This window comes from Amia ocellicauda, chromosome 11 (assembly GCF_036373705.1).
Source record: "Amia ocellicauda isolate fAmiCal2 chromosome 11, fAmiCal2.hap1, whole genome shotgun sequence".
Lineage (NCBI taxonomy): Eukaryota > Metazoa > Chordata > Actinopteri > Amiiformes > Amiidae > Amia > Amia ocellicauda.
In genome coordinates, this window is record NC_089860.1 from 4,120,649 (window position 1) to 4,135,010 (window position 14,362).

At 42.1% G+C, this 14,362-nt stretch overlaps 1 protein-coding gene across 1 annotated transcript in view; it reads left to right on the top strand.

Moving 5' to 3' along the window:
- cep164 (centrosomal protein 164) overlaps window positions 1–4,344 on the top strand; it is an 84,014-nt gene extending 79,670 nt beyond the window's left edge. The window contains exons 25-29 of the mRNA XM_066716415.1: window positions 331–433; window positions 875–1,183; window positions 1,579–1,642; window positions 2,197–2,319; window positions 2,447–4,344. Of these exons, the coding sequence (XP_066572512.1) occupies window positions 331–433; window positions 875–1,183; window positions 1,579–1,642; window positions 2,197–2,319; window positions 2,447–2,543 (696 nt within the window). The 3' untranslated portion in view covers window positions 2,544–4,344. The remainder of the gene's footprint in view (window positions 1–330; window positions 434–874; window positions 1,184–1,578; window positions 1,643–2,196; window positions 2,320–2,446) is intronic.
- Window positions 4,345–14,362: the final 10,018 nt, after the last annotated feature.

A 14,362-nucleotide genomic window follows, 5' to 3' on the forward strand; every position in this document is an offset into this window, starting at 1 on the left:
TATTAAGAGTAATTGATAATTTATCTCTGCTTTAGTGTTTTTCTTTCTTCCTTCTAATTTAGTTTCTTCATTCTTTCCTTTCCTTGCTTTATGCTTCTGATTCTTGTCTTTGGGATGTCTTTTCTTCTTTTTTAAATGTTTTCATAATATTTCACCAATGTTTTCTTTCAAAATGTTTCTTTAGTGTTAATTATTACTTAATTTATCTGTATTGTTAATTTGTAGTATTTTATTTAACCAAGAAACCAAGAAATATTTTAATTATTTTAGGAGCTCATAATTTCAATGACTGCTCTCTCTCTCTCTCTCTCTCTCTCACTCTCTGTCCAGCTGTCTGATGAAGATGCAGTGAAAGGGATGGCGGACAAGAAGGTGGTCACCTTTGACTTCAGCGATTCTGACATCAGCAGTATCAACGTTCCCAAAACAGCAGGTGACTGAGAAACAAACTGACACCTGACACACTGAGACACACAGTAAGAGGCCATGAAAAACACAGATAAGCCTGCGCTGAGATTAACTGCACTGATAGAAAAACTGGGTCTAAGACACTTGGAGCCCCTCCCTGGAACTGCCTCAAGAGGGCTGAATTGACATGGCAATGCTAAAGTTGTGCCAAAATGTTTCCACTTGGGGATTGTCCAAAACAGAGCCAGGGCAAGGCAAGATTTAATGAGTAAAACAATAAATACAATCAAATAATACCAAGTTAGTGCTCAAAGGACATGCATATGTTTTGTGGAGACATGGTAATTTGTGTTCCATTTAATAAGCTGTAATATTGTGTCGCTCTTTCTCTCTCACTGTCCTTTTTTCTCTTTCTTTATCTCACTCACCTCCTCTCTCTGTCCTTCTATCTCTGTCTCTCTCCCAGGTCTCAGAACCCCAGGCCCGCTCCCAGCAGTCCCAGCTAAAGTGCACCACCTGACTGATTCACTGCAGCAGATCTCCATGCAGCTCAACACTGTGCTGGAGGTCCTGGGATCTCAGCAGTCCCAGCTAATTAAAGTCCCTGCTCAGCGGCAGGCTCCCATCACCCCCTTCTCCGTCTACACCCCCCTGTCCATGCCCCTGTCCCGTGGCCACCACACCCCCTCACTGACCCCCTGGGCCTGGAGACCCCACCCCAGCTCCTGTGCCCTGGAGGACACGCTGGGTGGCCACTGGCACAACTTCCTGCCCGGTGAGGCCCCTGGTGGTGACAAGTGTTTGAAAATGCATCTGTTCATAGTGCATTAAATAGAGTGTCATACGGTACAGCCTCAGCCTTCATGGCTGTATTGATTGATTGATCTTTGATAGACAGCCAGGGGAACTCTGTGCCATTGCCCTCTGCAGTGCAGGGCTGATTGTAGTGCAGAGACCAAGCTGCAGTTCCTGCCAGAGGTGTTCTCTCTGCAGGATTGAAGTAAAGACTGAGCAGGGCTGTTTAAATGACTTCAGTGCAGTCCAGTTCTCCCTGAACCCACTGTGCTTTAATTACTTTAAACCGCAGCTTGTCCTTGAACTAGCGAATTGACTGCAGTGTTAAGGTACTATGTGTGTGCTGACTGTGCTGTGTCTGTATGTTCCTCTCAGGAGCGACTGAGGAGAGCGTACCCCACCCTTCCTCAGGGAGCCACCTGGGATACAACTCTGCCAGGTATCCTCACAACTCCGTCCAATATCAGTCTGTCTGCAAGTGTCAGGGTAGTGGTGGTGGTATTTTAGAATGGGAGTATAGCAGTTTTTCCATTTGGGTAATTAACTCAGTATGTCCGTGTACATGTAGCAGAGAGACAGTGTGTGTCTCAGTGTCTGTTAGTGTATTTCACAGTGTGAGAATGACTCTCAGCGTCTTAGTGCTGGGTTTGCCGCAGATATATAGGCAAGGCGGCCAAAAATCGTTGTCGCTTGGCTAAATCAATGTGTGAACGTTTAAAGTTTTCTGGGGGAAACACTGTAGTATATCACCATTTCAGTGTCTGTTTATAAGGGTGGAACTGTGGAAGTCAGTATTTAAGAGTGACAGTGTATCACTCTGATCAATGTGCATGGCAGTGCATATAAGTGACAGTGTGTGTCTGTCTCAGTGTAGAAGAGTGAAAGTCAGTGTCTCAGTGAATCACAGGCATTGTTCAAGTGTGTCAGATTAAATCTGTGTCTCAATGAATCCCAGTTTAATTGACTGTGCGTGTGCGTGTGTATGTGTGTCAGAGAGCAGGTGTGCAGCCTGCGGTCAGGCCAGACCAGCACCGTAGAGCTGGACGGCCAGCGACTCCAGGGCCTTATCGACGGCAACAAGAGGTGGCTGGAGAGACGCAGGAAAGACCCCAAGGTGTATCCTTCCACTGACTCTCATCTACACGCCTGCAAATGCATAATGTCCCAACAGCTCACACACAATGGGTACACATGTCCTTTGCACTGAGATGGGGGGTGATTTTCCTTAACCTGTTTCACGCAGACCACTGTTCACAAACACTTGGAACCCCCCCTCCATGAGTGGTTTGGTCCAGTTGGGCCTGGATGACAACAACCAGATAAAGGTCTACCACTACTGAAGAGGGGGAGACAGTCATAGACAGAGAGGGAGAAGACTGACCCTGCAAGCAGTCACACGGGAACTAATTTCAAACTGGGGGTGTTGAAAATAGGGGGTATTTTCAAATATATTTGTTTTTTTTCCCCCCATTTCATGATATGCATTGACCAAATCATGTGATTTTATAATGACCCCAGCACAAAATAAAGAAAAACACAAACCAAGTCAATACATTTAATTTTTATATAACATTAAAAACAAACGCATGAATACAATTGTGAAAATTGGATGGTAAATTAAATTATTGAAAAGATATAGAAACCATATCCCCAAAACATGCTGATGTCAAACACACCTTACTTTAAAAACAATAACAGAATACAACAGCTGTGTTGCAACAATGGCTTTCATCCGTAGAATACGAGGTCACGTACGGGCTAATATAGGCTACTCAATGTGCTGTTGAACAGGAATATTTAACTTCGGCGCAGTATGAAACCAAGTAATTACATTTGATTCTGTAGAAAACAAAATAAAATAAAATCTATCATAAGAAAATGCACCAGAGGAGGAGGGCGGAATCATCAAGCCTTTGTGTATTTTCTTATGGTGGATTTATTTTTCCCCAACACAGATACATTTAAGAGAAATGCTGTCTATATGATTTCACCTATATTAAATTAGGCAATAGTCAATGTGCTAACAAATGGGAATTATTAACTTCAGCCTGGTACGATATCAAGTGATTGGGCAGGTGGGAGGTAATTCTCATAATAGCCTGTGCAGGTCAAAACAAACAATACAGAGGCATTAGGAAACATATTAAAATTTTAAAGGCAAATATCAAATAAACCTATTGATCTGTTTAGATTAGGCCACTCCCTTGACCACAATTACATTCAAAATGCAACAACCAACAATAGCCATGGATAATAAGGGTGCCTGAAGAGGATAAAAAATATGGTAGATGAAAAATCAGTGTACTATAATTTTACAGGTACTGCATTCATAATAATTATGTAAGGTATAACTATTACACTTATAAAGTTCATGTTGTCTGTTTGTATTGGTTAGGTACGGCCCTAGTTAAAAGAAAGGTACAGGGAGTTTCATGGTTGGTTTATTGAGACCTATGTAGAATTTTAACCCTTTATTCTCCACTGTTTTAAATGTGTCTCTGTACATTAGCTACAGATACTTGTAATGCTATCCAACAAAGCATCATTATCAGAGCGAAACCAGTTGCTACCAGATTCATACAGAAACGCTCTCTTCCAATAGTGCTTGATGCTGATACTGTCAACAATTGGTTGAATAAGCAATACATTCCAAAAGGCACATGACAATACCAATTGCTTGACAGTTAAACAGTTTCTTCCAGGAAGGTCATTCATAAAAAAATGTTAATAAGTTGAGGCCGAATTTACATGGCATTCCCCCACTTGCCACCTTGGGGGTGCGGCCGCACCTGTAGCACCCCCACTTTGCGTGTGCCTGCAAGTTTATGAAATCTACAAACAGCTCTGCGTGTCTCCCAGCCTGTACTGAGAGTGTATATACATTAGCTGACCTTAACTGCAGCACTGTGTTCTTATGGTGTATCCCTGTCTTATGACAGTGTTATTTATTCCTAGTGCTGGAGTCCCTATAAACACAGTGATGTACAGTTACTCGGTGATACTAAATTCAGGCAGCAGACAAGTCATCCTCTGCATTATAACCCATCTTTCTTTTATTAGATATTTTCGGTACATATACTCTAAACTATGTGTTTTGTTTTTCTAGAAGGCAGAATTTTAATAAAACTATATTCCTAAGAAGCTTGGGCCCATGTCTTCATTTTCCCACATGACATTTCCCCTGGATTCCCTGCACACTAAAGATTAATACTTAAACCAGTTGGTTACCCTTCCCATTCCCCATTCAGGGGAGAATTGTTTTACGCTCATCAGATTAGAGATCAAGGGCCCTTACACTTTTGCCAAGAGTACCTTAATCAACAATGGTCAAACAGAAAATCTAATCTATTACACTTAAGTGTATAAGTATTATTGCATCTATTATTGCAATAGATCTACACATGCAAGAGCACTAGCATTTCTCAAACACAAGAAGCAGTACTAACAAGTTAAACAGAGGACACCAATTTCTGAGGCTCTGCCGCCATCCTGTGTAAACCACCGTTTCCCACTAATGAGAGAATACACAGATGCATTCAATAACCAAGACAATACAGATTTAAACTTCCCTGACACCTCTCACACAAGTATATATAGACTATACTTCATGTCCATGAATCAATATTTTGTGTGCGATGTGCTGCGCTATTGCACTTTGTACTATGTGCAGTAGCGTTCGCGTATTGATCAGTAGAGTAAAAGCACACAGTGCCATTTGGACCTGGCGTTTCACTCGCGGTGTTTTCACAACACTGGCACAAACCCACAAATTATCTGTCTGCCAGTATCACTGATGCACCTGAATCAGTCATGTTTATATACACGGCATGTTCAACCTCCGTTTCCAATCCATGTTTATTTGTGGGTAATCACTGTATCCACTCAATCAGTTGAAAGAAAACACCTGTAATGCTGTACAATGCGTGTGTTTTTCTAGCATATGAAAAACTGTAGACAATAGAGATCGCCACTTAAGCACCAGACTGACTGTATTGTAAAGGGAAGGCAGGATTATGCGTTATATTTGATTTATTATGTATTTAAATGACCGGTCAAAATAAATGTGTGACCGGTAAATGTGTTTATAAACGCTGTAGGCATGTTTAATACATATATAGTTAGGAAAAGTCACGAACGGGTATGCGCAGTGTATTTAGGAGCACAGAATAATTCAAATTTTAATAACCAAATCGGCTCGGCACTTCTAGTGTTAAATAATGGGTGTCATATCGTGGGCCGCACTTCCATGTGTGACGGGCCGCAGGTTGAGAACCACTGGTGTAAAGTGTGTCCATGCCCTCTGATTTATTTATAATACATTTTTTCGGTTTCTCTTATATCTTCTGTCTGGGGAGCTCTCACTAGGCCACGGAGGTGGCCCATCAGCTCAGGGGCTGCAAACAGGAGAGGAAAAAGCACAACAAACGGGGGACCTCAGGCCCTCCCCACCCATTGCAAGGCCATATAGTGAGTGGTCAAGGACGCCCTTCCTGATGAATGAAAATTAAATTAATCTAATTTTGGGTCCATAGCACTGTTTAGGTCACATACGAAGACCAAGTGGTGGGAATTAAAATGTGGAAGTGAGGAGAGTAGTGTATGTGGATATAATGTGAATATAATCATCCACATCATCCCAATTAGGTGCATACACATTGACTAGGAATACAGGTACCTGGAAGAGGGAACCTTTAACAATAATGAAGCATCCCTTTGGGTCTGAAATAACCTCTGAGGGAATAAATTGTACTTAATTAATTAAAATGGCTACCCCACAAGTTTTAATATTGAAACTGGAGTGAAAAACCTACCCTACCTATGACTTACGAAGTCAGGGATGATATATCACATGAAGACGAGTCTCTTGTAAAAATATTATATCTGCCTTTACTTGCTTAAGGTGGGAAAGAGTTCTAGAATGCTTCACCGGATCGTTCATGCACCTTGACATTCCAGGAGATCAGCCTAACCGGAGGGCCACATCCCCCAACATTCAGTGGGACAGCAATAAGAAAGAACAGATTAATAAAATTGTATTTTGACAAAAATAATATGTGGCAACCCTCTCATAATTCTGTACAGTAATATAGATCAATATGACAACACCATCAACAATTAACCTCTCAGAAAAGCTGGACATCAGAAACAAAACCTAAACATGTTCAATAACAAAGTTATCCCTCCACTTATTCTAATTTCCCTCCCTTCAAACTTATTCCTTGTTCCCTCCCTGCAAAGTCCAACCCCTCAAGGTTTAAATAAACACTCCCCATCCTTTATGCTCCCCAATCAAGGTGAGCTATAGGTTCGTGAAAATACGATTGAAAAAATGATTGAGTGAGACAGTCCCTAATTAACATTAAGATAATTAAAACACCATTGTAATTCTACCAAAACAAATAGTTATGATAAAAAACAATAATATTAAGCACATCCATAGGTTTTATTAAGTAATACTAAAAATAAAGTACATACATGAACATGTGCATCTACACAAATACTCATATATGCACGTAGATACTCCCACTCAAGCCGCACACAATCCCTCCATCCATCCATCCATTTTCTATACCGCTTGTCCTGGTGAGGGTCGCGGTGGCAGCATACTAAGCAAGGCAGAACAGACCTCCCTTTCTCCAGTGACAGATTCCAGCTCCTCCTTGGGGATTCCCAGGCGTTCCCAGGACAGCCGGGAGATATAATCCCTCAAGTGTGTGCTGTGTCGGCCTCGGGGTCTCCGCCCAGTGGGGCGTGCTCGGTAGAGCTGCACAGCCAGCCTCCCGGGGGGCATCCTTACCAGATGCTCGAACCACCTCAACTGGCTCCTCTTGATCCGGAGAAGTAGCGACTCTACTCTGAGGTTCTCCCGGATTACTGAGCCCCTCACCCTATCCCAAAGGGTGAGTCCAGCAACCCAGCGGAGAAACCTCATTTCCGCCGCTTGCACCCGCGATCTCGTGCTTTCGGTCATTACCCAACATTCATGACCATAGGTGAGGATGGGGAGGTAGATTGAAGTGTAAACTGTGAGCCTTGTCCGAGGTCTCAGCTAACGCTTCGCCACCACGGACCGATACAGCGCCCGCAATACTGCAGCCGCTGCAGCGATCCGCCTGTCAATCTCACGCTCCCCCTTTCCATCACTCGTGAACAAAACCCTGAGGTACTTAAACTCCTCCACTAAAGGCAGCTGCCCCACCCTAACCTGGAGCGGGCAATCCACTCTTTTCCGAGAGAGAACCATGGCCTCAGACTTGGAGGTGCTGATTCTTATCCCAACCGCTTCAAACTCGGCAAAATGCTCGAGTGCGTGTCGGAGATCACACAATCCCATATAATAACAATGATCAAAGGTGACAATAAAGAAAATATGTAATTAAATGAGGAAAAAATGGAAAAGAGAAGGAAGAGAATAATAAAAATAATAAAAAGTGGAAATCTTAAAATATACACATACATACACATACATGTATAAACACATACATACATATATATTAACCTGCGATAAGAACCACTAACCACTGACAAGCAACTACCCAAATGCTTACAAAACCACAAACCCACTATATAGCTGCACATTTTTTTGTCCTGATAAAGCAGTTGACCATGCTTCCTTGCCAGTTTGAGTTTGACCAGTTCTTTGGTCTGGTATCTGTGGAAGCACCCAATGTGCTTAGTCAAGCACCAGCGGAGTATCAAGAGCCTTGCTGCTCAGTATGTGCATGAAGAATTTGGACACAAACGTTGTGCCTACGAGAGCGGTTTTCCAGATCATCCAGCTTTGCTTTGATTTTATAATTTTCCGCTGCCAACGTTGCACATGTTGCTTCCATGACTCGGTCACTGTTGTCTGTTAAAGAGTGCTCCATACTATTAAGGCGCTGGCCATATGAATCAACAGTTGGCCATTGGCGTCCAAAGATGACTGAATTGTAGTAAACAAACTTTTAAAGTTCACAGTTAACTCTCTGTAGGTGGGGCTGCAATGCAGCTTCTCTAGTTCTGAAACTAGTGTAGATGTTGAGAGAGGTTCAGGCTGTGCAGCTGCCATTGTTGTCACTTCAGGGCCCCCATCTCCTACAGAATCCATGCTGGAATGATCCATAGCTTGTCTACGTTTCATCTTTTGCTTAGATTTAAGTTAGGAATGTACTCTGAGGTTTTGTCAACATATGCAAGATCAGCAAATATTTAAAAGAGTAGAGGGGGAAAATAATAGTGTACACGGGAGCTGTCTCTGCCCGTGTCTGCCTACCTACATCACCCAACCAGAAGTCCGATTATTAGCTTTCGCACCAACACAGACATAAAAAGCACAGTGTCCAGAATAATTATTATATAATTAATGCAGACATTTCGAAGATATATATTTTTTTAAATAAAGTTAATACATAAAATTTCACTGTCATGTTTATGCTTAAACTCATAATGTGGGACATTAATTGTTAATTGGTAATTGTTGCGGGACGTGGGACAAACGCACAAAATTTGGGACTGTCCCGTGAGACGCAGGATGTCTGGTCACTCTACCAGTGAAGGGAAATGTCCCATAATATAGTCCAGAGGATTTCCAACATTCTTGCTGATTTTCTTTGATAAGGAACACCCCACATTTACAAAAACATTTAAATGACATGAAATATCATATGGTTCACTAAGGGTCTTATTTCCATCTATGAAATTAGATGGGAGAGTTGTTTTCTTGTTCAAGAGTTGATTCATAGTTTTTCATGTTAATTTAATATTATTAGATGAAATTATTATTCTTGAAATGTACTAGTAAAGTATATGTTTTTGGGATATCCGAAGTAAATGTATAAAGTTTGTTTTTATACTTTTTGTAAATGGGAGAATTCAGAGGGGAGGGATTTACTTTCTTTACTTTTACTTTCTGTATAACTTATTTATTTTTGAAGACCAGGTGTGAACCATGCTGAATAAACCAGTGTAATGATTTATATTAACATTAGCATTTAATATACTGGCATGTTAAGAGTAAGCAAAGGGTCAAGCAGATAATGTATTTTTTTTAATAGGCTGTTTTACATGGCTGATTCTACATACTTCATCATTCGCATTGCATTCGCTTCTGTCCATCAAAACCAATGGATACCAGCCCGAGACCAAGCCCACACTTTTTGCCACCCCATGATTGGATACATACAGTATGCAGTACCATACATAACTTGATCTATAAAGTTGTAACCATTCTGTTAAACCTTTGAGACTTACTGAGGGATTTACCCAAAAAGTGACTCTCCCGAGCTGGCTTGTAATAAAGATTATATTTGCTTTACTTCAAGACTCCTCCACTTTTTCAAAAGGTTCTTCACATGGTTTCCAGAGCCCTTTCATAGCTCTCCCACCGGGCACACAACGTTATAATGACATTGTTTTTTGGTTGTATTTGAGTCACAACGTCTGGCAACCAAAATATAACCAACCTACGTCTTTTTGATGACGCCAAGGCAACGTCGGTCTTAGATGTAATTTATTGGTTATATTTTAGTCGATACTTTAGATGAAATAACCAATACACAATCTTGGAGGTGTCTGTGTTAAGGACACCCCCGCACCCATCGCGCATTACTGTCGGACTGACAGCTGTAAGCCTATTCTGACATATTATTTCACAGATTTACACCGTGTCATGATTATTTACCAATTGCTAATACTTTAACCTGAAATGGCTGACTTAGCCAATCAGAACTCAGCGGTTTCAAGTGAACGTAGCCATGGCTACTGTAAGCTCGTGACAGTTGAACTAGTCACAGAAGGCAAAGAAGAAAAAAAAGTCAGTAAACATTTAATAAATTACTTACAAAAATGCAAAATAAAAAACTGGAATATTAAAATTAGTGACAGGAATTTTATTCTTGACATTTACATTGTATCATTTGTTATTAACATGAAAAGTGTGTGGTTGGGGGGGTATCGCAAAAAAACACCTAATTAGACGGGCAACATATAAATAGTAAATATAGAAGCAATGTAGAGTTCAGACGGGTGACATTTAATAATGTTGAATATTAAAAGTCGGTGTGGTCTCTGTGCTTTCCTTGGCAACTCTGTTGCCACTTTGTCCTCCTCTATTCCTCCACTCTTTCATTCTTGCTAGGACCCAGGGCTGCTCTCCGCCCGCCTGTCCATCGTCACTGTTTTCCCGTCACTGGTTGTGCCCTCGACATTTCTCCAGCATCCTCGTCCCCCTGCCCTCCCCCAACCCCCGCCCTGTTACAGATGCTACATTTCTCACGTCTCCAGGTCATGACGCATGTCCTTCTGCATCGCTACTGTGCTCTCTTACTACCGTGCTCTCTTCAGCCACCCTGTCACAGCTCCACCCCCTCCTCAGTTCTGCTTGTACCCAGGGCCACCCCTCCGATCTGTTCTACAGCCATTTTATTTCAACTCTTGGCTTCAAGCCTGGTTAAATTTAGTCTCGTACCTCCTTCTGCCCTCCATTGCATCCACCTTGCGCTGGCTGGATCCATGCTCGTCGCCCTGACCCAGGTTCTCTCCCTCACACTCCGTGCTGCCCCTCACGCTCATTATGTGTAGTGCAGTCTTCTTTCACCATCTCGCTTTTTGGGGTTTCCAACTCAAAAACATTTACCAGCACAATTGGCAAGTATCATAAATCATCGCTCCGGCCACCACACACTTCCATAAATGGACACCTTAAACAGTCTGCTACGCTTCATTGAGATTCATCACCATCCACTCCACAACTCTGCACTTTACTCCATCATTGCATACCAGTCTGTTTCCTTCAAGCCTCTCTGTTCCCGAGAGTCTCCCCTTTTAGCGCTCAATCGCATTTCAACCCCTTCTTCGCCTTCATCTTCCAGGCTTCTTTCCTCGCCTTACAGATTAACAATCTTGCCTTAAACACCCAAACTACCCATCAGAAATTATTTCAAACCAACTCGCCTCATTCCCATGAACTCTCGCCCTGTCACGCAGCCCTGTTAATCCAGGAGTCACTATGGACACTCCGTTCAATGATAAATCAGACGCATTATAACTCGACACTCGTTCGTCTAATCAATATCCATCTTCTTCCGTGGCACACATATCAGATCACACGATTAAGTCTCACGGACGTCAGTCATCCGAAGCTTACAAAATCGCATTCCATCCGACATTCAGGAGATTCAACTAACCAAGCTAGACCTTGCTCTTAAAAACCTGCGTAGGCGGTACAGGGAGCCGCAATACTTTTTGGGGTTTGACGGTCCGGACTGGCTCCAGACCGTCATTCCCGTAGCCAAGAGAATAAGCCAAAATCAAATAAAATCGCAATCACCCGCCCCCATGCAAATCGTTACAATACTTTTCAAATATTGTCAATTAGTAATTGTCAAACAGGATACAATTTGTAGGTTTGCAAATACAAAATAATTAAATAATTAAAAATACAGATATTCGTTTTTACAGAAAATGCATGGTTTAGGATTTAGGATTTTATTAGGATCTCCATTAGCTGATGCAGGTACATCAGCTACTCTTCCTGGGGTCCACACAAAATGTATAAATCATGACAAACAAAAGAAAAGACATTTACAGACAAAAACAATAATTAAAATGAAAGTACATCCAGCAAGATCCTGTCCTGCATACACACCTAATTATATTTGAAAATTGGGCAAGCTTAAGGATCTGAGCGACTTTGACAAGGGCCAAATTGTGGTGGTTAGACGACTGAGTCAGAGCAACTCCAAAACTGCATCTCTTGTGTGGTGTTCCCGGTCTGCAGTGGTCAGTACCTATCAAAAGTGGTTCAAGAAAGGAAAAGCGGTGAACCGGCAACAGGGTCATGGGCGGCCAAGGCTCAGTGATGCACGTGGGGAGTGAAGGCTGGCCCATGTGGTCCGATCCAACAGGCTGTAGCTCAAATTGCTGAAAAAGTTAATGCTGGTTCTGATAGAAAGGTGTCAGAACACACAGTGCATCGCAGTTTGTTGCATATGGGGCTGCGCAGCCGTAGACCAGTCAGGGTACCCATGCTGACCCCTGTCCACTGTCGAAAGCGCCTACAATGGGCATCAGAACTAGACCACGGAGCAATGGAGGAAGGTGGCCTGGTCTGATGAATCACGAGTTCAAGGTGTTGATTTGGTCTCCAAATTCCCCAGATCTCAATCCAATCGAGCATCTGTGGGATGTGCTGGACAAACAAGTCCGATCCATGGAGGCCCTAACTCGAAACTTACAGGACTTAAAGGATCTGCTGCCAACGTCTTGGTGCCAGATACCACAGCACAACTTCAGAGGTCTAGTGGAGTCCATGCCTCGAAGGGTCAGGGCTGTTTTGGTGGCAAAAGGATGACCTACACAATATTAGGCAGGTGGTCATAATGTTATGGCTGATCGGTGTACATCCTTGTTACTTTTACATTAAATATACAATCAATAGTTATAATTCCTTCGATGCACACCAAGAGCCAATGCGAGCAACCATAAAGTGTTGCTTCACTTGTTTTTTGAAGCATGTTTTATTACGTGCATTAGTAATATGAACTGGAAGTGAGATCCATTCCACCATCTACAACACTGTGCATTGCATTCATTTTGTTCTAGATTGTGGGACTGTGTAGAGGCTTCTGGTGGGGTTTGTGTGTGTATTAGAGCTCAGTGTGAGTTGATTATACAAACTCTTATGGATTTTCAGTAAATTGATATTTCTAACAAAAGCAAGAAGTGATGATTTTCAATTTTCAATTTTCAACCAGGAGAGACTATCATGCATGCACTAGATCTTAGTGTGCATCAAAGGGCAAGCCGAGACACTCTGTTCTGAACCAGCTGTAGCTTTCCTAAATCCTCCTTTGCAGCACCTGACCATACCACCTGACAATAATCTAGATGTGATAGTACTAGATACAGAACATATAAGAACATCATAACAAATATTTACAAATCGAGAGGAGGCCATTCAACCCATCGTGCTCGTTTGGTGTCCATTAATAACTAAGTGATCCAAGGGTCCTATCCAGTCTATTTTTAAATGTCCCAAATGTTAAGAACATAAGAAAGTTTACAAACGAGAGGGGGCCATTCGACCCATCGTGCTCGTTTGGTGTTCATTAATATCTAAGTGATCCAAGGATCCTATCCAGTCTATTTTTAAATGTTCCCAAACTTTCAGCTTCAACCACATCGCTGGGGAGTTTGTTCCAGATTGTGACAACTCTCTGTGTGAAGAAGTGTCTCCTGTTTTCAGTCTTGAATGCCTTGAAGCCCAATTTCTATTTGTGTCCCCAGGGTCCATGTGTCCCTGTTGATCTGAAAAAGCTCCTCTGATTTGATGTGGCCGATACCTTCCATGATTTTAAAGACCTGAATCAAGTCCCCAAGACTGCAGAACTTGTTTGGTCACACCACTGGTGTGGTGTTAAAAAAGGAGAGCACCTCTTTACCAGAGAGATATATTTCTCCGCATCTTTACAACCAGAGAATCAGTATGTTTTGACCATGAAAGTTTACAGTCACACCAAGAAGCACTGTTTCCTCTACCTGCTCAACAGCCACATTGTCCATTACCAAATACCAAATCAATGAATGATTTATACCAAAAAAAGGCCCAGGAGCGCTGCATAATGCAGGGATGTCAAACGCAATTCCTGGAGATCTGGGACTGCGGGGGAGAGAGTAGTTCGACGTGTTTTGCACGTGGAACCAGACAAAGAGAAAAGTGGCTGTGCAGGGGGAGACAGACAGACAGAACTATACAACATTTTACATATTCCATTCAAGGAAATGTATATGAATATGTATATATATTTGAATATTTATGCAGAGCTGATATGTCATTTATTGTATTTAAATTTGACAAAACCTCAGGTGTTTCAGCTTGTGTTTGTCTGCTGGATTTCATTCCAGCTGTGCACTCAGTTACATCAGACACAGGAGGTTCCCCAGGACCAGGCTTTTCAGCTCTTGCTATATTCCTGTAACATCAGACGCTTTTCCATCATGCAAGTGACATATAGCATATAAGCATGAAGAGGGGAGCTGCAAAAAACATGTCGAATATAAAAATAGCAGCACTACAAATGCTGTAATGTAGTGTAATCAGTCCTTAAGTCAGAATGCCAAATTAGTATGAAGCCCCCAGCTGTACTCACAGTTGCATACTGAAGTATAGCCAGTTCTC